Here is a 26,878-nt window from a genome sequence, read left to right as displayed (position 1 = left end):
GGGATAGAATAGTCGAGACCTAAAAATGATAAATATTCTCGAGTAGCTCATTAGGTTCTCAAGGAATAGTCTCTCTCTTTTGCCTTTTGTACCAGAAATGTATGCTGAAGTCCTTAAGGAGGTGATGGCCCTGGATACCAATCACAAAATTCATTGGATACATTATCTGCATAGCTCCTTGGCGAAATTGGGGTTAAGCTAGTGTGGGCTAGAGGGAGTTGCCACTACAATTCTCACAAAGCAGGAACTTATGGCATCCTATTGGGATGCTAGGGTAAATGAGGAAATTAGCGTCATGTTTGAAAAGTCTCTGTACGCCATGTCTAGAGGGGTACAGTCTAAAATGGTGGACTGTGAAGGTTTGTTGTCTGTGCTCACCCTAGATAAAGGTTTTGATGCCAGCCCCTCTTAACCAGCTGCTATAGCCGATATAATGATATGGGGAGTCTCCTACTATCTCTCCAGGCTCCATAGGTTGATAAATCTTTGCTATAAACGTTGGTATGGTGTGTCTTGCTGCTTTACAGGTGATGTTACCATGTTCTACTTGTTTTTTGCTATTATTACCAAATCAAGTGGTTTTTTTCATACAGTGCATCTAGTAACATGCAGTCTTTTATTGGGTGGAATCAGCTAGTTTGCCAGCTTGGGGGCAAATTTAAGCAATTGAGAAGTTGGGTATTACTAGCATTTTATACATTGGAGCTGTATTTTTGGACTAATATAATGTAGTCAAGGAACAGCTTTTCTGTAAACCTTATGTATTTTTGTACAAAGTCCCTTGGTGGCCGTAAATATCACATATATTTGTGTCTCATGTACAGTGGTGGCCACGCTATGTATTTTCACATGTTTATTATAAATGCTCTTATGCCATTTTATGGTTTTTTAACCGAAATAAAGCTGACTTGATTACTATCTGGTATGAAAGAATAATACTTGATACAATCCATCTAGGAATAAATTCTTTAGAAGAAGGCACATGTACATGTTCGACCATAATTTCTGAAGACTGTCTGACTGACTTATATCCTTGGTTTTGTCTAGATAGAATTTCAGGACTCTTATAACAGCCAGGGAATGCAATGACTTTTCTGCTGACATTGAAGTATTAGGGAAAAAGTGGGTAAGGAAATAGTTTGGTTAATGTGGAAATCCAAAACCACGTTAAGGAGAAAACTGGTGTGCGTTCTCATAACCACTCTATTACTATGGAATACTGTGTATGGTTCAGTGGCTCATAGAGCCTGAATTTCACTAACGAAAAGGATGCAACATCTAGAGCTGCTTATATTTCTCAATGTTTACGCTCAACATCTTTTTCTCGTTTTCATTCTTCCGAAATATTGCAGATATTTCAATATTATCACCACCTAAGTCTTCTAGCCTCAAGCCACGCAATACTTGCTGATGTCTTATGTCAGTTATCGTCCCCCCTCTTCTTGCATCTGGTGACTGGGTCACAGCTCATGAACTATCATGTGAGCTATATGTCAATGTAACACAATTCAATACCAAAATTTATTTTTTTACTAAAGCATATCCATCCATTTCTTATGCATCTGTATGCCTCCTTTTGCAACTAACTATTACCCCTATGATGAGCCCATTATGAAGTTTCGGCTTTCTTATATAAAAATATCGATAGCTGCTTTTGCTTCCCCATGTAAATGTAAATGTATTTGAGCTTATATAGTGCACAGCTACCCGCAGTGGGTTTCCCGGCGCTTGCTTAGGGAACCCGTCCTGGTATTCCCATGTGAGATAACCCCAGGCAGGGTATCCACAAGGTGAAAGCCAGGCATCCCGCCGCGAGGGGCCGTTGTGGAGATTAAGCAAGCTATTGCCCAGAGTCACAGAGTGTGAACCAGTGAGTCGAGAAGGCACCGGAGCGAGAATTATCGAGTCTGTGGAATTTTCAGCCCAAGACCCGCCAAGGCGGGGAATTGAACCCTGGTCCAGGGCCGATCTCAGCTTCCGGGTCTGCCGCCTCTAACCCCTGAGCCACACTTCTCCATAAACCTTAAAAATAAGTGCAATGTTGCCCAAATTAAATTTTTTTTAGAGTGTGTGGAAATTGCCAAAATCGTATACATTTTTGTTTATTGAGGCATTAAATCTTTAATAGTGTTATTTTCTATGAAGAGCACAAGTAAGAAATATCCAGTGTTGAACTTTCCCTTTTGAACTTTCCAAAACAGGTTAATTTGCTGAAAAAGAGTATTCCATTGCTCACTCTAATACTCGCAACATTACTCTATTCTGGTCTCCTTTCTAAGTATGCTCAAGCCCACATGCACTCTTCATCCGCAAAAATACACCAATAGGTATTGGGCACTTAAGGTTAGTTCATATAAATTCAGTTAGTCTTACCATGCTGTTTAACCATTCAAAGTGGTGTCTTATCATTCCTGCTGGCTGTAGAACTGTGGCTGAAGATGTCCAACTTCCACTTTGCAGGGGTACCCTTAAGCTGGTGACCTATCTGGTGACCAGTCTTAAGACATAGTTAAGGAGGTGTACTGTGACCTCTCATTAAAATTGCAGCCACATAATTCCTGTAATGCTCACATGTAACAGTGCAGTCATAACTCTCCTAGCTACATTCAGAGACCTTCCTTTTGCTCCTGCCATGTATGCAGAGACATTCTGGAGGCTGCCTTTGATGAGATGTCCCCCCAGGTTGTATGATGCACATAAGACCATCAATAATGATTTTGTGTTTTGGTTTTGCCGTAGGTCACACTTGGATGAGCTGTCCCTCACCACAGACCTCAATACAGATTCCATGGTTGCAGTGGTAAGCGGAGAGGAGGAACACTTTGAAGATTATGGTGAAGGCAATCAGCCAGACGTCTTTTCTAGTTCTCTCTGCAATGGTGAATCCAGTTTCGGTGACGCATTGGACAACCCCCTTCTACTTTCTCCCAGGTAAGACCAAGCCCCATGCTCTGTGCTGTGATATTAGAAGAGGTCGCGGGATAGATGCGAACATTAGCATGTGTGTATGAGAATAAGGAACAAATTATGATGAATTTACCATTTCTCCATTCTTTTTAGAAAGATCAGACATACATTTAAATGTGAGTTTGTCAAACCCAATCAAGCAGATATTGTTTTTCCCTTCCTGCATGGATAATACCTATAAGTCTCATGATGATTTTTTCATTATCATTTCCAAGAGTATTTTCACATTTTGCACACATACCTCATCCAGATGGCACTGTGCCCGAAGCTCCAGACTCTTGGTCTACATTTCCCATCCATAAATCCTGTAATTTGCAAGAGAGGTTAGAGGCATCAACCACTAATTCTTAATTTTCTGATATAACAAAGTTTGCTGCTCTAAGAAACTGATCAGAAACCCATTCACCAAGGTCGCTACTAATGTGCCCAACGCTTTTGGGATAAAGGGCAAAGCTGTACTGGGCATTCTGTTGATACTGATCAACACCATCCTGTATAGTCATTGGTCCCATGAGGAGTACATTTTGGTATTAGGAGGGCAATTTGTGGTTGTTAAATTTTTGATTCTTCCCTTTCCCGGTTATGTTTCAGTGACTTAATTAAGGTTGCAGTTTTGAGACATTGTGTTGCTGTTGGCTGCAAGGTTACAAGAAATCACACGTCCACCCATCAGGGAATCCTTTGTTCTTCATCCTGGCATCATTATCACAGTTTTCCTAACCATATAAATTCACTGCAAGTTGGGGTGGTACGGGAAAGAGTTTGGAAAAATGCCAAATTAAAATGAGCATTTTTACTGTATGGTGATTCTACAATGTATGTTGGTCCTCACCTAAAATAGGACCATTGTCACCTTAGGACTGAATCTTTCTTAAGCAGAGACTGCATAAAATGCCAGGGAAAAATGCAGCTGTGTCAGTGTAGGAGGCTGGCTTAGTATATGGTGCACCCTTACTCAAGTGATGCACTTTGCACTAATCCAAACAACCCTTATGGTGATTTTGGTAGTCTTTAATAACCATTGAGAGCTCTCAAAGTGGTTGGTGTGGAGAGCAGCCTTCAGTCTTGTCTTGATGGAGAGTAAAGCAGCTTGTGTCACCAACTTTATTCAATAGTGTAAGTTAAAGGATAATGAACCACATGGTGTTTATATAAAAATAAGTCTATATATTGCAGTATATTGCTAGTATGGATAGCATCAAGCTATTTATTCATGAGGCAGACATCACCTAGAAGTTACCCGGTCTTTATAGCTCCGCTCCGCAAAGCTCTCTGACTCCACTCACATTCTAGAACAGAACTGAATGCTTAGCAAAGAACGTTACATCAACATGCAGCAAGATCAAACTACAACACATCTCCCTGGAACCAGCCATGCCGAGACGCCGAAACTGACGACGGTCATTACAGCACTTCACCCACCTAGAACAAACATAACCAGGGACGGGTTTCTTTTTGAAGTACCAGAACTACCTTTTTGGACAAGATCTACAAAGTCCACTACAACAAGAAAAGAGAAGGGAAGATAGATACTCCAAAAAGTTTTTTAAAGAAATAGGCTGGAATAACGACCGAGAAAATACAGTGCGATCACAGAGGGATCCTACAAAGGACAACTTACCGAAAATATCCATAGCGCCCTGAAGAAACTCCTTGGTAGGGAGTGAAACGCGTTGGCTGATCTCACTATATATTTTATTAATGTGCCTTTTCTACTGAACAAAGATAAATAAAGAACATTTCTCTACTTATTCTTTTTGGACTCTCATTCTGGTGCGCCCCCATGAATACCTAAAAACACATCTCCCTTATCACTATTCTAAACAACAAAACCCGCAAATGCCTAACATACTATGTTCTGGAAAATTGAAATAATTTAAGTATAATTTGAATAGACTAGCAAACTACATCCTGGACAAATAACCTACAATAAGTAAACATTTAGCAAAATAAGAACTCAAAATGTCACCCCAGTGTTTCACAAAACAATAGACAAAGTATTTGAACCATCGGTTTCTTCTGTTGACTCCTTGATAGATGAGGTGCCCTGTTGTTTCTCAAAGAGTCTCTGCTGAAAGACCACTGTTAAAATCACTAACATTGTTTCCTACACTCCCCGACCTCGTGACTCCCTCAAAGTTGACAGTCCAAAAGTTAATTTAGCACTGGCCTTCCTTTCCCTCAAGCCCCAAAGCTGTGATATTCCTGACACCAAATATGGAGTAGTCATGTGTGTCCATAAAGTCTCCCTGTGAGTATAGCTCAATGGCACTTTCCTATACACAGCCCTTTGAACGCACCCTTTTACCATTTTATTCATGACCGTTGGCCTGAGGTAGGTATAATGCTGTCCAGAGGTGTTCAATGCCCATTGTTTCCAAGAAATCCTTCATCTCCTGTTAGACAAATTGCTCACCAAAAACAGAGGAATGCCTTCTCTTGAGAATTCTTCCGTAAGAAAATTCACTGTTGTCCTCAAAGTAACACTAACAAAACAGCTACACGTGACACATTTGGTTGTATAATCGATCAATAACGCCACATACCTTTCTGATGGATCCAGTAACTCAAAAGGATCCACCCTGTCAACTCCTAACTTCTACCAAGGCTCACAAAGAACACACACAGGTGCCTACCTAACAGTCTTGCTTGAGCATATAAACTACAATCCCTGTACACATCTTGTCCATGCCAGGTCACCAGTACAGCTTTCTCTGTATTGACTTGGTCAGCTTCCTTCCCAAATGTCCTTCATGTGCTAAAAATACCAACTTTTTTCTCCTGCCATCCTGGGACCCTTCTGTCACGCCTGCACAACTCACCCCTTTCCTATGCAACTCATCCTTAACAATGCCAAACCGTTTCTCACACTCACCTAGATTCCCTGAATTAGGCCAACGTCTCCCACCATAACCTCTAATTTTTCTTGAGAACATCATCCCTGTCCTTGGCCAATTCCCACTTTGATTTCTTTACAACATCTTGAGTAACCCAGAATACACCTGGTTCTTTAACAACCACATTTTACCACTTCCTACCACGGGTTACCTCGAAAGACAGTCAGCCACTTTGTTCCTGGCCCCTTTTACATACTTCACCTCAAAATCAAATTCTTTCACTCGTTCCACCACTTGTTTAGCCTGAAAGTACTACACTCTCTACTCTTACACTAGGGAGTTTCTGACCCCCACAAATAGAATTTAAAATGTCAGATTGCCCCCGTGCAGGCCAGTGCTTCATTCACTGAATAGTAAACTTCTGACTTTCAATGTTCTAGAGTGAAACACCACCACCTTCTCTTCACCCTTAACAATTTTTGCACACACTGCTCCTAACCCACGTGAGCTTGCATCCGTTGTCAAAACTGTCCTTTTGTAGACGTCAAAGTGTCCTAGGGCAGCAGTTTATTAAGTTCCTAGTGAACCAATTCAAAAGCCCTTGAGCAATCATCCTAATATTTAAATGTATCACTTCTCTTAAGTAGCTACCTCAATAGATAAACCAAAGATTTAACAGAGAACAGCATCTATATGCTTCACAATGAAAATCATTAGCCTTTGGTGTCCCGCAGGGCTTCTCTCTCAGCCCTTCCTTATTGTATATGGTCCCATTAATAGTTTTGATTACAGTATTTTGAATTGCAACTACTTCCTATGCAGATGACACCCAATTGATCCTGTCCTTGGACAAGGGTTCTTTTGGGTCAGAACAGAGTTAAAAAAAATAGTTTTGTTAACATCATTCATTGGATGTAAAAAAAAAACATCTAAAATGTAACACAGACTAGGCAGAAGTTCTATTGTTCAGGAAGTCAATTCTGTTTTGTCTCCTAACATGGTGTCCAGACTCTGTGCCCCCTCCCCCTCCAACAGTAGAAGCAGCTAAATACTTGGAAGTTAAATTTGAGAACATTCTAACGCCTTGACCACAAGCAGTATCAATGGCTGGTATTTGTGTTTCATTGATCAAATCTTTCAAAGAGTTCTTCGGCTTTCTCCCGTTAGCTGCTAGGAAGACTGTCGTATTTGCCATGATAACATTGAGGCTGGATTATTGTAATAGTCTGTAAGCTTAGACATCCAAACAATTGCTTCACAAACTCCAGATGGTCCAACACTCAGCGGCCAGACTGGTGCTCAAACTTCCCAAACACAGTTTTGCTTTTAAAGCATTCAGAGATCTATACTGTCTACAAATTCATAAGTGGGTGTTAGTTAAGATGCTGGTTTTGGTTTTCAGAGCTTTTCACATCCCAGGTCCTTAATATTTAACTGATAGGCTCTGCCACTACAGGACTCGGGGAACAATCAGATCATCCAATGCTAAGATGTTAAAACCTCCCTTGTTTAGACTTAAATCCCAAGGAGGCAAATCATTTATTGCCTTGGGAATGAAAGTCTGTAATCAAATACCAGTCTCGCTTCGGCTCCTAAAGAACAAAGTTTGGTTCATAAATTCTCTGACGACCTGGATGTTTCAGATGCCAGACGCTCTGTGCCACTCTTTAATATAGCAGGGTTTGGATGTACTTTTTCTGCCGTTGTACACTAGTCTGGCTATTATTCCCTTTTAGAGTTGGTGTTGATGGGGTAGCACCAGGATGCTCCTGTCGAGTGATCGAGCACTTTACAAATACAATATTCATTCAAAGATGCTATTTAAAAAAAAAATTGGTGTAATACTCCATCAGCTCAAAAAATTCTCAGCTGCTCCTTGTCCTTCATTACAGGCATCTTGAACACTGTTTCCCCCAATCCACCTTAGGACTGATGCATTCTCCTGAAATAGAATGGCAAAGCTTACATACCAACTCTAAACTGGCACTTTACTCTCTTCACTGTTAAACCCGCTCTTCACAATCTCACCAACACTTCTTCCAGAACCATGTGAAAATCTGTCCTGTCTTTGTCATAGACTAAGATGTTGTTTTGGAAAAATATGATTTGACTGATACCTTCCAAATCCTTCCGAATCACCCATTAAAAACCAGCTTCCACCTATGCTATCCCAAGCGGTATTCTTGTGAAACAGAAGACCTAATGGCATGACAAAAGAAGCGAAATGGCTTGATTCTTCACTCAACAGAACTTGATAATAAATTGACAATAGATCTAAGACACTAGAAACGTGTGCACCCTCCAACATGATCAGCTCTTTAGCAATATTGGGCAAAGGTTGTCTATCTACCCAAATGTTTCTGTTAAGGTCACGGAGATCAACACGCATTTTGATATTCTTTCCCCATTCTTGTGCGCCAACATCACAGGTGCCTGCCATTCAGCAGATTCAATCTTCTAAATTACACTCTAACACTTCATCCTTTCATGGTCCAACCTAAGCGGTTCAAGCATCATGTGTGAAACCCTGCAGACCTTGTGGACACCATCTTTGCACCTTTCTTCAATAGGATCTTGTGCTCGAATCCTTGCAACAAACCAAGTTTATCTGCTCAAATCTCTGGAAAACGATGTACAATATCATCATCACTGATGTGGTTTATTATCACCACCTGATCAGGTGAATTTGGATTTGAGTGATTCCCGGAACTCGTTGATGCTGTCAGCTGAAGAGGTTGTCACCCATCCTTCCAACGTAGACTTTCCCAACCGTTTCTCTGCCCGTGAAAATTACCCTCAAGGGAAGATAACCAATCAGATCCACTAACTCTCCCCCCTATCCCAGAGGATTGATATCACGGTGCAACAGCTCAAGATTCTCTGCACCCAAAATCGAGTCCCTATTTTTGTCACCTATTAGGTTGTATATTGACCCGGAATCAGTCAGAACGTCTACATCCTTCCCACCAATGTTGAATTTACACTCAGGCATTATTATAACACTTGTATCGGACTCATCCACCATTCGCTCAGAATCAGTAACTTAACATATCTCTACTCTAACACCATCCTGTAAATCTTGCACTTGCGGAACAGCATCATGGCTCGTTTCATCTTGGTTTTTTGCAAACACTGGCATAATGTCCCTTCTTACCACACCTGTGACAAGTGGATAGTCTAGCATAGCAATTAGGACTGTTGGAACCATGGTTGCCACTGTCAAAACTTTTACCTTTTTTGCATAGAAATTTGCTTTTGCATATCCCAACTTTGCTTCTTTTCCTTGGAAGGTTTATCATTCTTGCTATTTATAAGTACGCTTTTCCTCATTTCCTTAATCCAGCCTGATGTTCAGCACTTTCCACAATAGATATGGGTTCCTTCAAATTTGGATTTTTGGCAACTAGTTTCTCTGGAATCTTTGGATTATTAGTACACCGTACCAACTGTTGCCTTGCTGTGGTGAAAATAATTTTCCTGCCAATCACCACATTAATTTGAGCACCAAAATGTTGTTCCAACATTTCAAGAGACATTCCATAATTTTCCACCTGCTCCCTACCACATGGCCAATAGGGATTTCGTCAAGGCTCTTGTGAACATTTCTACCTTCTATTCCTAAATTATGAAGCAAAATGCCTTGTTTCCTGGTTAGACTGAACTTCCCTCCACCAATGGCAACTAGGTATAAATCAAATAATTTCTTCCATCTTTTCTCAAGTCAAAACTCTCTCACATGCTGATAGCGGTCATGACTGCTTGGTAAAATAGTGAACTAAAATAGCAAGTCGAAACAGAAAATTGAAACAAGAAACTAGTACAACAGACTAAGACAACAACTAACAACAAGTATTTGCAATGCAATAATTCTCACTTTTATTTTTATTTTTAGAGTTTGGGCTATTGTAATGGAAATGACTTTTATTTATGTGTTTTGGAGTGGATGTGTGTGATGGCAATTGTATGTTTTACAATGAATTTAACAGCAAGCGTGTTGATGGTCGAATCTGTTGTATGGGGCATGTCAGCCGCTATGTGTGCCATTTAAATATAATGTGAAGCCTAGTTAAAGAGATTCTGTGGTGGTGCACATTCCAAGTGATCACCTGTAGTGAGTATGCAAAATTGAAAGGAAAAGGAACAATTGGTGAGCTTTGCGTTCTGTAAACGAACCTCTGTGATGTCACACTCGTATTTTGCATTCACCAAACCTGTAAGAATTATATGGACGATACATGCACGTCTGCTACTGTGAAAACCAAGCATGGGGCATGTGTTTCATTCTCGGATGCAAAAGGCAGAAGCAAAGCTTTGCAGGGCAGATGCGCTTAGCCGTAGTATGATTCTGTTCAGACAGAAGAAATATCTGAATGTTTTATTATTATTACACATGTGCTTTCGCACTACAAAATGTGCCTTGGATACAGTTTCATATAATGTAATTCAAGGTGCCCATTGTAGGTGTCACAACCTGATGCAATCATCTTGAAATTCATGGTACATAGAAGTCATCGAGGAGAAAAGAAAACCAGCTCATAATTTGCGCGTCTTCCGAAGGAAGGGGTTACCAACGACTTCCAGGAGATCTGGATATACAATATGAGTAAAACGAGGCCACTTGAGACCCGGCTGCTTAATGTTGAGGCTGTTTTAAAACTGATTAGTTGCTGGCCGATATCAGCTCAAAATTGCACCTCTTGCGGTAGTATGTCCCCAGGAAAGGGGATTAATGAGAGTCTGCAAACGGAGATCAGTAGGGGGATGTTTTCTTCACGATTTACAGAAAATTCAATTATCTAATGTCAACAGATGGTTCTTAGCCTTTGGACAAAATAAGGGGTTTTCACTGGTCAATGTGGGGGCACCAAGAGCAGAACTGACATTTATTCTCACGGTCTTCTGCACTGAACGGCTACTATTTGAGTGTACCGGGAAGCACTTTACAGCTAGCCATGCTCTCCGGGACCATGCCAAATCAAGCTCGACTGGTATTTCTTCTAGAAATATTACACTCCATAGAAATCAAGTTAATGTAGGATATCCTTGGTGCACTTTCACAATACTGTATTCAGAGGCCATTACATGTTACCACGCGCTGTCCATTCACAGGCTTCACACTGAAGGCTAACAGGAAAAGGCACAGAAGAAGGCGTGTCTATTAACGTGCCCATGTACATTTTTAAGCAAAAACACAACTGTGCTAAAACTATTGAAGTATTAAAAAATACTCTCTGAATGTGATTCAGCATCTATTTTAACAATTCAACAAGTATTCAAATGCAGACTCTTGCTAAAGAGGGAGCGGGTAATCGATCGATTAAGAGAACTAATTATAATAAAACAAGAAGAAACGTGTAGGAGGCAGAAGAGGCGGGAACCAGCAGCTGGCTGTTGACGTGAACTAAGTACTGTGGGTAGCGCCGATAGAGACTTCCCCTATCCCAGCAGCTGCAACGTACTGGGGATCCTGAACAAGGTGAAGGATAGGGGAGCTTGGCAAACAGCAAGGAACATAAACTGCAATGTAAAACTCTCCCGCACTTTCAAGGCATTAGCCGGCAGCAGGAGGAAGAACCACTGCAGGGAGTGTGCACTGCTGTGTCGCCTCCATTGTTCAGCTTGGCTGAGGCATGGACCCGCTTCACTGTAAGGCTATGTAATGGTATTTACATTTGGCTTTTTGGTAATAAACTACTGAGCAGGACGCAGGGCGTTCAAGGTGTTCAAGTCAAAACATGCACCAAAGACTGCCCTTCCCAACCTTCACTATTCACAAAATACAAGGAAGTGTAGTAATATCATCAACATTTTTCTGGCGTGATAGGCAATTCCCAGTTGCTTGTCTGTTCTTCTTTTCGGTTTCTTGATGCCAGCGTTGTTAGCACTGTAGTTTACTTCCAGGTTTCTGGAACCCTGTTATGAACAGATGTCCCTGGGGAGGTGATGAAAAAAATCCTGCCCCCAGCACAGGTAACTTGTCACCACATAGTGTGTTCGGTATTTCTGTAAATTAACACAGTAGCATGGATACCTCTAAAGTACTTAGTCATAAGAGTTAACATCATCACCCAGATGTTCCCCAGGTCTTCCCAGCTCCTCTCTTCAAAGCTCTGTGACTTTCCCCTCACATTCTATAACAAAACAGAATTCTTAGCGAGGCACAGTCCATAAACATGCTGCAAGATCAAACCACAAACAGTACAACTGTGAACCAGTGATTCAATGCTTTCAAGGTTCCTTTTTGCCGTTTCAATAAAACAATGTTGTCTACGATATTTAGTGTAGTGTTGTCTTAGTGACTGATCATTGTGTTGATATGAGAGCGTCTATTTAGTAAAAGAGATTTAATATTTGTTATTTCGAGTAATTGCACAGTTGTTCCTTTGAAAAATATTTTAAGACAATGTTCCCGATTTATTTTATTTGAACAGAAATGTGATGAGACTGTATCAAGTGGCATTATGGAGTGGTCAGATTAATCAACACTTGTAGACTTGAGACCGTTGTGATTGTCTTCCTGATAGCATTCTACAAATGTAACATAGTTTACAAGGGTGAAACATTGGGAGAAACTTGGTGTTTTCTTAAATTTCCACTTCAAGCTTCCAATGCTGAGTCCATTTGCATCAAAAACCCAGTCTTACATCAGTAAGAGGCAGCTTTCCACAACAGATGGCTATCTTGTATGTTGGGCAGAAGCTTGAATAGATCTGCCACAACTAACAGAGGAGTAGACCTTTAGAATATTTATCATATTACAGAAACTAAGCAGCACCCGGAAATTCTTTTGATCTTGTGAGAGGTGAGGGTTGTGGTCCTTGTAAGGGGGAAGGGCCTCTAGCCGCGTACTGTTTAACCAGTGGTGTAAGGGCCTTTACGGGGCAAGACATGAAGAGGGGCGTTTCCTTGTGCCAAGCCTCCTCTTTACTCCCCCCTTCCTCAGATTGAGACTACTGCCAAAGTCCATAGGAGATTGAAAACCCTAAATGGGCATCTGCTGTGCAGAGCCTTCTCACACAACCTGGAGAAACTCTCTGTGCAGGGGTGTCCAGAACACTTTGTCTCGCACTGGGTGATATGGACTCTTCATTAGGAGACTGTGTTATGGAATTCAGTATCATGTGACATTTAGTGGGGCTGTGTGAATTGGCAGGTTTGAGAATCTTCTCAATTTAAGTTTGTGTGATTGAGGTAATAAAATTTAAACAGCGTCCACAAGGTCTTCTTCTGTGGACTGGTTGGTATTGCGCTGGCTTACAATGTGAACATAACTTTCAAAGGCGTATGCACTCAAAAAACATTTCAGTCATGTCATTTTCATTGAGTATCATCCCATCCTCCACTCATTACATTTCATTTTCCGAAAACTGCCCATCTTGGATCTTATAATATATGTTGAACAATGATGCTTATGCTTTCTCTAGCATCCAGCCACTTGCGGCGAAACTTCACAGCATTATCACAGATGAGGCATTTGAGTTTTACTGTAGCCAATGCCACAAACAGGTCAACCGTCTTGAGGATCTCTCTGCCCGTCTGAATGATCTCGAAATGAATAGGTAACGCACAGCACTTTGTGTGGTATTGGTGTCAGCATGCGTTTAGTTCTTTATCATATGTTGAATGATAGCATGTATTCATCACGTGGTTTAAGCACCAGCATGTGTTCCTACTAAATGTTACTTGGCTTCACTTTTTGCATGTTTCCCCATTGTCTGTGACATGGCATCAATGTTGTCTTGTGTTCTGCTGTGTTGTAGGGTGAAATGTAACTGGAAACAGTAGCAAATTTGTTCAAAGGTTAACCAACAGTTAGTTTGACTGACTGTCTGTTTTTTCAATTGTTTGTGTTTAATAGGCTTTAAGATACAAGCCAATAGTCGAGGCTCCATTCCAGTTGTATATGCATGTTTATCAGATACACATCAAATGGCATTTTGTCTATAGCCTTAAAAATACTGATTGAGGTTCTTTTTGTGGGCTCCATGTCAGCAATGAAATAAATTAGCGAATCCAGCACTATCAACAAAAAAATGACACGACTCCAATAAGAAGGTGGATGGCAACCATAGAGAAGTCTGTGGACTGAAATGCAGCCTAAGTAAGAGTAAAGAAATGAACTTGGGAAGTTAAGCAGAGATGGGACACACAAGACTGATCCTCCAAAATGGTGCTTGGCCTCTGCGTGCTGTGGCCCAAACTGAATGAACACTCCCAGTGAGGCAAAAAAGCTCATCTGATTTTTGATCTGCACCCTGCAGTTGCAGAGGCGACATGCCCATCAAAAGTGACCGGGCAGGCTGGCATATGCGATGAATCCGGCACGATGAATGAGGCACAGGGTCAAGGCTGATTTGTATATGGCCATGTCTGAACTGGGGTGGTGTGGAGTGCAAAAAAACGATGGATTTAGGCCCAGATCTTTGTACTGGGGTGAATATATGACATTGTTCTGCATTCTGTCCATCAACTGTTGTTTTTGCATTTGTCACCCCGAGTGGGATGGGTATGCTCAGACGTGAGTCCCATGCTCTCCACACCACTGGAGTTAAGCTATCCTGGCTGATGACGGATGAAAGCCAGAAACCGGTCCTAGGATGCTTGATTCCGGCCCAGGAAAGACATGGCTTGCAGTTCGGCTGGACTGTTCCCATGAGGCACAGGGTCAAGGCTGATTTGCATATGGCCATGTCTGAACTTGGGTGGTGTGGAGTGCAAATAAACGATGGATTTAGGCCCCGATCTCTGTACTGGGGTGAATGTATGACATTGTTCTGCATTCTGTCCATCAACTTTTGTATTGGCATATGCGATGAGGCATACCTCTGACCCGGGCAGGAGGGCTTGTGATGCCTATGCTAGTCGGTAAGAAAGACCTGATGCTGAATGTACGAGGTGTGATCGGGACAGGGCTTGCCCTGGGACCTAATAGGATCATGAGTCCATTCTGAGGGTTACGGGAGAAGTTCCAAAACCCAGAACTAGTGCAGCTGTAGCTCGGGACCCTGGCTCCCACCCATCCTGGAGACGGGGGAAGAGCAGACTCTCACACCCTCTGTTTAATGCCAGATGAAAGGGCCCAAATCATCATACCATCCTGCCCAATTAAGCCCTTTGAGAGAGGGCCTGGAAGTGCTTCCATGTGAACTGAGCATTAAAAGGCACCCATCTAGAAAATACAGGAGCGTAAATCCAGCACTTATGTTTAATGCCACCTAAAAAGAAAGCCAAAAGCAAATCGGAGATAGTAGGTAAGCTCTCCTGCTGTGCGGATCTAGGTGCCACACAGGCCAAGACCCAGCCATGGTAAATACAAAGGCTGGTCTCATGGTGAGCCTTTTCTTAAACTGAAGACAAAGAGCTTAAAAGCGACATAAAAAAGCCTACACTGAATTATTCACTAATCTCCGCTGTATGCTTATAAATCTAAGTGATGATGTTGAATCAGTTGAGGATCATAGTGGTTGAGGTGGAGGAAAGGGTGTCTGGAGTCTTCAAGAGCAAGATCTGAGAAGTCCCTCTATGTCATGGAATGCAGGATCCCTTGTCGAAGGTCAAGGTGGTAGAAAACGGTATCTAAAGGGAAAACATGAGAACTAGAGGACTTAATAAGACACAGAAGGCCCTGAGATGGAGGCATTCATGGTGGGTATGTTTTGATCCCTTGTGGTAGATATACTTTAAGCTGTGTGCCTGGGCTGAGTGGGTCCCTAAAGAACACCGAATACACTAAGGTTGTTTGACATCTTGGTGAAATTTCATTACTTCTCCTAAATATAAAAAGGTGCTGCAAGGAAACAAGGTGAATCGACCTTCCTGGGATTTGCATACTTATTGTTTCATGATGTTTCACAAATCATGTTATTCAGAACATGGAGCTTTAGCCCAATAGGGAGGAAGTAAGATAGGATATGATAAATCTGCTACAGGTGGATGCATCCATGTGAATTTGCTTTTGAGATAGAGGAGGATGAGCATCTTAATATGAAGAGGATGGCAGTGGCAAAAATTCTCAAAATAGACATACTGGAGTAACTAAACAGAAGGGGGTGTAAGATGCAAGGAAGTAGCCCTCTGCACCCAAACGATAACATCTCAAACTGCCGAACACCTAAACCTCAATGGGAGTCAGACAAAAATCTGAAGAAAATAGCTGCATGTAATGCACACCATCACTGGCATTAGATCAAGGGATTAAACTTTCAACTGGTTGCCGAGTATCCTATTAGGATTGTCTTCAACTATTAGATACTTATGAGAAATTGGTCCTAACCTAGTAATTTACAAATGATGCAATGTAGTTTATTTTTTCGTGAGCAAACACAATACTACTCCTTCAAATGAAGATATGGTGGTCATTCTTATACCATAAAACTTACTAACATGGTGGGACAGGGAAGCTAGATGCGCATACCCACTTCAGAAGGCCCGGGGGCTTAGGGTTTTACACCTCTTTGTTTCGGATCTAAAAGTTGCTGGTAGAATGACTGTTTGGTTCCACTGTTGAGGCTGGGAGGGGACCCCTCCCACCCTTTCTCCCCACCCCTGCATCCCTGTATCATGGGAAGTGGTAAATGGGATCGGAGTGAGCCTAATGAAGAAGTTAAGCGGTACTAAGCAATCTGTGATAAGTTATCTGGGATAATATAATACCTCATCAAAGCACTATGGGAATGCCCAGTCATTCAATCAATGGGGGGGGGGGAGGGGAGGGGGGGGGTTATTGCCTCCCACATGCAGACAGTATGTGAGAAAAAAAATCGACCCTAAACCCCAAATTGTGTCTACTTAACATATAAGAGGCCACTTATCAAAACACCACGGAGCAATCACGAGTTGCACTAGAAATGCCCCTCACCAAATGGAACTTAGCCCAAAAATAGGGGTCAGGAGACGTACCTACCCAGGTAAGATGGGAGAAGGGTATGGCTAGATGTATGATCGCAGAAAAAGATGTATACAAGAACAGAGGATGTTGAAGGACTGGGTTCTTTAAGACCCAGCGGTGCCAGGGGACAACACCTGAAACCTTCGTGGGTTACCTGCTCCGGCGTACGAATGACAGAGACACGGGACACTTCCTTCGGCGTCAAAGATTCAAGGTTTATTTACTGCAGGGAACACAGAAGTCACGACAAGTACAACACGTGCAACTTGGGGAGACTGCTTCAAATTGGTTCTGTGGATCGCTCCTTTTATACACAATTTCCCCATAGAGTTACATTGAACACAAAAGTTTATGACCCGGTTCCCACCATTATCCCCCAGAGGGGTCGCTTTGGTCACTTTGATACACATAAGGTCCGAAACATAAGTGCGGAAACATTTGGCGGTTCCCAACTGTAAAGACCCATCTTCCCAACATTAGTGCATTCCAATCGGCAGTAAAACAGATCGAAATAGGAACAAAAACAGGTGCAGAGGAAGATGGAGACAGTGGGGAGATCGGAAAGGGTGTAAAAGGGGAGGTATCGAGAAACACGAGATACAGGCATCAAAGGGACGTGCCTAATGAGATGCACGGCTGAGACAATAAACCGGCACGGCAAGATGAGCCTCGAGCGGGCCATCTGCCTTACAGTATCATCCCCCTCATCATAAAGACACTTACAAAGAACATGTGTCTTCCGCAAATATCTTGGGAGTCCCAGGGTCGCGAAGCGGACAGCGTCCGTTCGCTGGCTACTTGAGGGCAAGAGACAAAATGGATGCCGTATCTAAGATGGAACCCGTGGGTACAGATGAAAAACCCACATAACAAACGAACGGTTTAAGTTAGCACAGCGAAACTGCGCACACTTACTAAACTCGTCATTTGCGGTTCGTAGATACCAGACTCGACCATATTTGTGCGAGTCGAAAACATCACTTACAATTGTCACGGAACCTCAATGTCCTGGTAAATTGGTTACAAAATGGGCAAAGTGGCATGTGCATAGAGGCGAAATATGTATATCCCCCCACAGACGACTTCAGTAGGAGGGGAGGGAAGAATCTGTGATGATGAAAGACTGTAAGCTTCAATATCAGCATTGAGACACGCCAAATGTATCCTGTTGACAATTATTATACTGTATGAAGCAAGGTTTTCCCTGCCTAACTGCTGTATGACTAAACAACCGTTAATAAAAAGAATCTAAAAGAAAAACCAGATCAAAGCAAGGTCAATGGGAGCCCTTGCTAGGAGACTGCATGGACCTTGGTTTTATTAAATCCCGTCACGGGCACTAGGCCTAGCCACACAAGTGGCGCAGCATTTTGATCAGCATAAGTGAGGTAATGCTGAGTGGTAGGAATTTTGTGGATTCCTCATGATGTCAGAAGTTTCCATCACAGAAATGCAAGGAAAAAGTATGATTTAAGACAAAGTTTAAGGTTTGCAGGGCATTGTGGGTTTACCTTGTGTAAACCATGTCAATTGTATTAAATCGGTGATTTTGTACATGAGAAATTACCCAGATGCCTGTATAGTCCTAATCTTTGACTCTGAACTTGGTTTGTCATTTATATAGTGCCTTACTGGCCTTATTGTGGCACGAAAGTTCTGTTACCTAGACTTTGGAGGCATGCAGATGCAGGAATTGGTGGCTTGTTTGGTGTTGGCTTGGCTGGTTTGTATGTAGAGGGCAGGGTCTTATTTGAGTGATTGCAGGAGACGAGCTCCAGTTGTGTTGCAGAATGTAGCGGCATGCTGCTTTAGATGCGTATAGCACGAATGCCATTTTGTTTCAAATAAGCAATTGGTCCCTATTGTTGCTTTTGTGGGCTGATCAGAACTGAAAACACTTTCAAGTACATTGTGACAGTTGTCAAAGTTTCTTTACTCTCTTCTTGTGAATACCGCGGCTTGATTTACACCATAGTCTGATAGAGATAACAAAGCCCATCAGAGTGAACAGTGCTTGCTCATGTGTTATGATGACTTGTTTCTAACATTGTCAATGGCACAACCTTCTGAATCAATATCATAATAAATGAAAGTTCTAACTTATTGGTGACGGACTGCACGGTAAAGTTTGCTTTTCTGATTAATAGGCTAATTTCCAGAAAGAAACCAACATTTGCCAGGCTAGTAATCTCTAGGCACCGGACAGCCTGCTCAACCTCTGTTTGTTCATGGAAGCGATTATCAGCTGGAGTCTGAGCTTCTGATCGTTTCATGGGTGACATTTTTTTCAGACCCTCCATTCTTCCTGTCTATCTTTCAGACAACATCAGAGGTGGCAGAACCGAACCTACAACTTGTCTACTGCCTGTGCCTCCATAACATAAGATACTAATACAGCACTAAACTTCTGTTGCTATCTCTACAAATGCAGATAATGATACTATTTCAATATTTGTCTCGTTTGTAACTTGTATGTTTACCATTATAAATGCCTTTGAAGAACTAAGAGGAACAAGTGAATGCTGTGATGTGAGTGCAGGGTGCCTTTGCTTGCAGAGAGGCTTTTGCAAGTGTAACAATACTGTGATTGCAGCGTTTTTAAGGAAACTTGCAGTGCCACCACCCCTGGATAACCCTGGAAGGTTGTTTCTTTTTTTGATTCTCGTACCTGGTAAGGAGGTGGCATATAGAGCATGTTTTGCTCTTCCAGGCTAGTGGAGCCAAGCGATGTCTCTGTTATTATATCTCATAATTGTTTACTTTCTGACTGGGGGTTGACCTGAGTGTTATATTTTATTGATGTCTTTCCTGTGGTAGCACACATTCTGTAAAGGGTGAAAGTCCAGCTTTGCATGACCTCAGTGTGGGCTGACATGTGTCACAGTCTTCTGATAAGCACCGGGTGCATGGGGCTGTTTGTTGTCAAAGGATATCCGGAGTCGTCCATTTCCTGTTAACGCCTGCTCATCAATATCGCTTTCCTGATTGTTTTCCTGTATTTTTGTCCCCAACGCAGTCCGGACAAAAGATTATCGAGCAAGAAGGTAGCAAGGTAAGTCCGAATGCTCCATTCTTTATATTTTGTATTAGGTTGTGGTATCCCAAAGTCTGTAACTGCGTGCCATTTCAGTATATAGTGGAGGAGGCCACTGTACAGTTCTGACCGCCTTCTCAAGGGACATATTTTGGCAACAACTGTTACAATTTGTTTGTAACTGTGAAAAGGGGCTACCCATGCAGGGGTCGGAAAGCGAGTTGGTAGGCGAAAATTGGTTTTCAGAGTACCCAGCTGACATTCTCACCTTTGGCAGGCTACTTTTGAGATAGCTATTTTATTATAAAGATAAAGTAATAAAACCCACTCAAGCTCAGGGATCCAACTACTGGGCCTCAGTACAATGGGTTGTTTAATATTGTGTTACCATTGGAGGAACCATATAACCAGAGCACTAATTCCTCCTTCAGCTTGTTTGTCCCATTTGTTTTCCTTTATGTGGATCCTCTTTATTATGAACACCTTTTCTCCAGTGTTCGCTTAAAAGTAAGCACTCCTCAAGTAGTAAAGATGCAGTCACAATCAAAATGTTAGATTTGTATATTGTATGTACTAGCATTTATCTAGTGCTTACCAGCCCTGACGAGGCGTCAAAGAGCCTTTTCGGCAAGTAGCACGCTACTCCGGAACCCTAAAGCATTAGTAGTGCATTAGTATTGTAAAATAAGTGATGCTCTAGATCACAAAATCTAAACTTGATGTGGAAGATTGACATCCATGCCTTAAACATAGAACTTTCAGAATTTTCAGTATAGGTATTGCCGCCCAAGATTAATTTTGTTTAACACAATGTAACTGTCAGTGTTTTAGTTTGCCTTACTAGACACTGGAGAAGGTTTATTTTCTTAGAGGCTGAGGCTTGCGTACTTGGTTTCTGATTTCCCATCACGTGATGTTGTATAATATCGTTTATCTCCCTGTGCCTCAGATTCTGAGGGTGTTTTGATGGTTTTAATACTTCAAAGGCTGACTTGTTATTTTCCCCTTACTGTTCTACTGCCTTCCTTTTTCTTCTTTCCCCATTCCCATACGTCCTGGTCACTCTCCACCTGGTAGGCACAAGGGGAGAACGTTTTACTTTTTAAACCCTACCGATGTTGGAATTTGTAGGGTTCTTGTGTTAATGTTATTCAGTGGCAAATAGAGGTTGCAGGACAAACTAAGTCTGCTACTTAAATCCTACAAATTCCAAGTAGAGCAGACTACTTATCCTACATACATTTACCACTAGCTGAAATAATAGTATGAACATAACATGTTTTTATAGAGCACATAAACTCAGTGGGGCTAGCCAACTCTCTATTGAAATTGGTTTGTAGTTTTACCTATCTCAGTGGTACTTATCTTATTTACCTTACAAAGATGAAAGCTATGTTAAGATTTCAGCGGATGACTGTCAGACCCCATTGTGTGCTCCAACCGTGGTGGTTTAAGGGGTTTTCCACTGGTGTCCATTCTAACATGACACTTCAAGCTGGACCAAGTACAAGCCTTTTTAGGTCGAGCGTAGCGATGGACCTCCATGTATACTTTAGTATACATATATGGGGACACGAGTCGGAGGCGCGCATTTTCCGTCTCGGATTTGTCCGTGTGAGCGCGCTTCTGAGACGTGCTTGTTTAATGTATCTTTAACAAGCATTTACAATGCAATGGTTTCGCCTTTGGAAAAGTTAGAGCTATTGGCATTGCTCACACACAGAGCCCCACACACAAATACACACACACACACACACGCAGTCGGACACACACACACAGAGCCAGACACACACACACAGAGCCAGACACACACACACAGAGCCAGACACACACACACACAGCCAGACACACACACACACAGCCAGACACACACACACACAGCCAGACACACACACACACAGCCAGACACACACACACAGCCAGACACACACACACAGAGCCAGACACACACACAGCCAGACGCCCACACAGAGCCAGACGCCCACACAGAGCCAGACGCCCACACAGAGCCAGACGCCCACACAGAGCCAGACGCCCACACAGAGCCAGACGCCCACACAGAGCCAGACGCCCACACAGAGCCAGACGCCCACACAGAGCCAGACGCCCACACAGAGCCAGACGCCCACACAGAGCCAGACGCCCACACAGAGCCAGACGCCCACACAGAGCCAGACGCCCACACAGAGCCAGACGCCCACACAGAGCCAGACGCCCACACAGAGCCAGACGCCCACACAGAGCCAGACGCCCACACAGAGCCAGACTCCCACACACAGAGCCCCAGAGCATAATTCCAAGAGCCGCACGCAGTGAATTCCGGCACCACCCACGCCCCCTATCACCTTTCTGCAGCTCACGGGACGCCGCCCGCACCCGGCCTGCATCCGCCTCTGCCACCATTAACTGGGGCTAGGCCGCGCCGCACTCACTACCTCCGGGACTGGGTACACAGGGGCCCGCCTTCACTGCAGCGGCGGCAGTCACCAGCTCCAGACTCCCCCTGCTGGCAGGACCAGTGCACCTCACGTAGGCCCAGGCTCTTTATATGTTATTTATTCACTGCACAACGAGGCGCTCGTGTGGCCTCCAGAAGCAGTTCCTTAGCCCACTCCACACTTAGACCGCACGCCCGCAGGCTCTCAATCCCAGCTCCGACGGGGGGGGGGGGACATGGGGTGAGGGGTTTGGGGGGGGGGTTACTGCTCACCTCAGCTTGTATCTTCACGCAATCTCGTACCCCTGATCCAGGCTAGTACTGGCACACCCTGTTGTGAGAGCGGCCTGCGCACATGCACGCTCGTGAGCCGGCTGCCTCTGTGTGCCCAGAGGTTGGGAAACATTTAAGAAATGCGCCCAGGGGCGAATTTCTTCGAAAAGAATGATTAATCTACCAATAGGCGCAGGCTTCACGGGCGCCAGAGAAAAGTGAAAAACAGCCAAATATTTGTGGCAGAGGCCGGCGGAGGACAAACGGGCGAGAGGTCGGACTCCCAAAGAAAAGATCCGTCTGGGGTTGAGTCAACAGGCATTTCAAGTAGATTTGGTAATAGTGTCCAGTTTTCTCTCTCCTGTAGCGGCAGTTGTGGTATGAAGGCTACCGTTCCCTGCCTATCTCTGGATGGCAGGCACCCCATGGACTGTGAAGGGCAGGGCATGTCGCCCTCGCCTACCCCCATCCGGGCTGTCCTTTGAAGCCACTGCTCTTGACGAAGGCTATGTTCAGCTTGACGCAGAGCAAGTTTCTTACATTTTACGTCATCGGAGAACCAACGTTGTGCTTTCTTGAGGTCTGAGTGATTCAGAATAACAATGTGAATAGAAAAGAATAGGACATGTCTAGCTCTGATAGCACCTGTCAAGCTGCTATGAGAGAGAACATGCATACTAAAGCTGCACATTTAAGGACAGTGTAGTAACACTACTATACATGAGAGCTTGCAGTCCATCTAAAGAATCCAGTCTCTATTTTTCCTACCTATTACAATCTAGTGATGACATCACTAGTCAGCTGTGATAAGAACATGATGTGTCAGAAATGCTTGAAGCATTTACTGCTGTTCTGCCAAGTCTACATAATCCTGTTCTCTTAAATGTCAAAACTGCTGACTCCATTCCATTCAAAAAGCTGTATTCTATTTTTTACAATCATAAAAGCATATGCAACCAGCAATACATCAGGAATACAGTTTAAAACAGATGGCTGGCATGAATTCGTATAAAACCCAATAAAAAAGAGAAGATTACAGATCAATAAAACCAAAGGTTAAAAAGTTAAAACATTGGATTTATCGACATTATATATGTAAAATATAAAAATAATTAAATCAAATCAAGGACAAAGTGCAATTTGGCACGCCCTCAAGATCCAAGCCCAGTCTAGGACTCTCCCAGTGGCTCCTATTTGTTACTTAGCTTCTTCCATGGTGGATCCCCATACTCAGCCCCCAAGGATCTGGAAACCTCAATAGAAGCACCTACCTCTCACATTATGACCCACCAGTCACCGCTTCCCCTCTGGTACAAATAATGGCGGGTCAACCAGAAAACCAGTTGCCTCTCTTCTAGATTTAATGTAAATGTTATATGAACCAATACATATACTGTGTGTGCCTATATATATCCCCCCATATCAACACAAAAATGCCTCTCGAAACCAAAGCTTCACTAAAATACAACTTTCATTCCTAACCCCCTGACAAAGTTAGGAAGACCAAGCCTTGATTAGTGTAGCTCTCCTAAAAAAAGCAGATCTGTCTCGAATCAGAGAGTGTATTAATGTTTTCAAGCAACACTGGCCAGCTGCACATTAAGGGTCACCTATATCCCTGTTAACACTTAGAGCTGAGTGCGACTGGTTGATGCTCTGCAGCAGGACTCCAGCACTAAAGCTCTGCTTGGGATGGATTACAGATCAGCACGCAGGAAATGTCAAACTGGAACATAAATACTATGAATTAAAACCAGTGCTCTGCTAAAAACGTAAAAATAGGGGTTCATTACATATTAACTCACAGACAGTTTTGGCAGGCAGGCCCCTGCTGGCATCTGCCATTTTGCAAAGATTCCATTTCTATGGCAACACAAAATGAAGAGCTAATTATGAGTTTATTTAGTATCTAGAACACTAAAAGAGAACACAGACAACAAAGCAGCACAGTTTACTAACAGTAAAAAGTCTCATTTTGGTAGCTTCCACTGCAGAATTCATTTATAGTATAGACAATTTTTAAAGAACCTCATGAGACACAAACACTTTGTAGCACACTTTGAATTTTCTACACACTGCCTGCCACCTTTCCCTTCGTAACTGCACGTCGGAGTGCTATAGTCTAAACTGTTTTATGGCAATGTTATCCAACATCGATTTACAAAGGTTGCAGTATCTCCACATTTCCATGGTAACCACTGAGTATGCAACATTTCCCATTTAGATTCACTGTATGCAAATGTACCTCGTGTATATCCTGAAGCATGGAACTGACCCCCTGGACGTAAACCACAGCACCTAATCGGGTGCAGTCCGCAGCTTTCTTCCATGAATTACTTGGGATCAACAAAGCGTGCAATAGTTAGCACAAGCAGTTACACCATACATTTGGAAAAGATCACTATGTATTGTTAGTGCAGGGATCTAAAACCCTAGGCCAGCAACCCTGGCATCTGTTTTAATTGATTGAATCAATGCTCAGCTTGCAGCCTAGCAGACTTCACACCAGCATCTTTCCCCCCAAATTAACAATCTCTCACATACAGTCTCTATTGACCTGTAGAGAGAAACATTAATAAGAGCAATAGAAGATCTACCAGAGTCTGTATCAAGTGATTCGTAATAATGGCGTCATATTTCAATATCACGCGACTATCTTTTGGAGAAAATTCAACTAAAATATAATTGTAACTTGCAGCAGCCCTGCGTAGGGTCAACAGGTGCACAGCCAGCACGTGAGCTCCAGGGACATGCAGGGGCGAGTCCAATGCCAACCAGGGGGTCATGTGCCCCCCACCATGCGTGCCAGGGTCACAGGCTCTTATGCCCCTCCCCCCGGCCTCTATAGCCTCTCCAGCAGGCAGAGGGGCTCGAGGCACACCTTGCACGCCCCTGCACCTCTCTGCAGGAACAGAGAGGGGACCCCCAACCACCCTAGAAGAAAACATAACCCCCATCAGGGAGAACCTGCTGCAAACATCTCCACTCCCACCCCAGCATGTCAAAGGGTCATGAGGAAGCCCAGCCCCCGCCCCTCCAGGCTCACCCTGTTGCTCCCCCCCCTTCTGAAAGAAAGGAGCCCCTGGCCCCCCATCCACTGGCAGACCCCTCCCTTCCCCGCCCGGACCGACCCTTGCCCACCCTGAAGAGTGACCCACGTGAGGTTGGGGGGACTCACCTTGCACCAGCCGCTTCATCTCGTTGTACCGGGCCCACATGAAGTTCTTGCCCTCCTGGGACGGGAAGGGGGCCGGGGCCGCCGAGGAGAAGCTGCGGCCGCCGCCGTGGGCTGGCTGCGGGGTGGCGGGCAGGGGGGAGGCGGGGGCGCAGGGGGGGCGGGAGAGGAACGGACGGCGGGAGGGGGCGGGAGAGGACACAGGGGGCGGGAGGGGGGCGGGAAAGGACACGAGAGGAACGGACGGCGGGAGGGAGGCGGGAAACGTGGGGACACACGGCAGGACAGCAGGCTACCACGCGCACACCGTGCAAATCGCCTCCCACTGCCTCGTGGAACCACTCCGGACGTTCGATGGGACTCTTAACTGTGAGCGCCTCGCGCCGGGCCAGATCCTTCACCCAACCCTCTGGAGCTAACCACGCCCTCTTTCTTTCTAACACCCCGCCCATAGCAGAGCTCGAGCCAACCCCTCCTGTCTAGCCTGCCTTAGTAACATGAGGGGCGCGAGACCAAGGCTCGGAGCCCGGACACCGTCACGCCGTCCCTAAACCACAAGCACCTACGAGGACAGGGGGGGGGTGGGAGAGGAACGGACGGCGGGAGGGGGCGGGAGAGGACACAGGGGGCGGGAGGGGGGCGGGAAAGGACACGAGAGGAACGGACGGCGGGAGGGGGCGGGAGAGGACACAGGGGGCGGGAGGGGGGCGGGAAAGGACACGAGAGGAACGGACGGCGGGAGGGAGGCGGGAAACGTGGGGACGGCGGGAGGAGGGACACAAGGCAGGACAGCAGCAAGCACGGCCCGGCCGGACCAGACTCGGGGGCGTTCCCGGCGTCGCGTGACGTCGGCAAAAGCCAAAGAATCTCGGGAACGCCCCCGTGTCTGGTCCGGCATTGATGGACAGGCCCCTCGTCCAATGGCTAGGCTCCATTTATGGAGCTAGCCAATGGGACGGGGGGCGTGTTCCATAGTGCCTTACTGTACTCAATAGATTTCTCTGGAGGAGGAGCCTAACGGCTCCGCCCCCCAGCGAAACCTAAAAACGTGTAAAATGATCATAGCGGATATTTAAAAGAGCCACAAGGTGGAGCTGTGACACTAAACAAAGAAACAAAGTTAATGGCCGATCTCAGGGATAGGAGTCTCTTGCATCGCTGCCGCCACTCCCTTCCCTCATGCAGTCGCTCATTAATGCATACGCTGCCACTCGTCGTTTTTAGGGCTAGACTGTCTGTTGTCTTGTTTTTGATGTACCCATCCAGT

At 44.2% G+C, this 26,878-nt stretch overlaps 1 protein-coding gene across 5 annotated transcripts in view; it reads left to right on the top strand.

Annotated features, from left to right (window-relative positions):
- The window catches only part of RAB11FIP3 (RAB11 family interacting protein 3), a 531,587-nt gene that overhangs the window by 381,014 nt on the left and 123,695 nt on the right, over nt 1-26,878 (top strand). For 3 of the 5 annotated variants that reach the window (XM_086941173.1, XM_086941174.1, XM_086941177.1), the window contains exons 5-7: nt 2,740-2,931; nt 13,229-13,363; nt 19,709-19,744. In XM_086941173.1, coding sequence (XP_086797299.1) covers nt 2,740-2,931; nt 13,229-13,363; nt 19,709-19,744 — 363 coding nt within the window. The remainder of the gene's footprint in view (nt 1-2,739; nt 2,932-13,228; nt 13,364-19,708; nt 19,745-26,878) is intronic. The other 2 variants (XM_086941175.1, XM_086941176.1) reach the window with 1 other exon arrangement.

This window comes from Lissotriton vulgaris, chromosome 10 (genome assembly GCF_964263255.1).
Source record: "Lissotriton vulgaris chromosome 10, aLisVul1.2, whole genome shotgun sequence".
Lineage (NCBI taxonomy): Eukaryota > Metazoa > Chordata > Amphibia > Caudata > Salamandridae > Lissotriton > Lissotriton vulgaris.
This window is presented reverse-complemented; position numbering and strand designations above follow the sequence as displayed.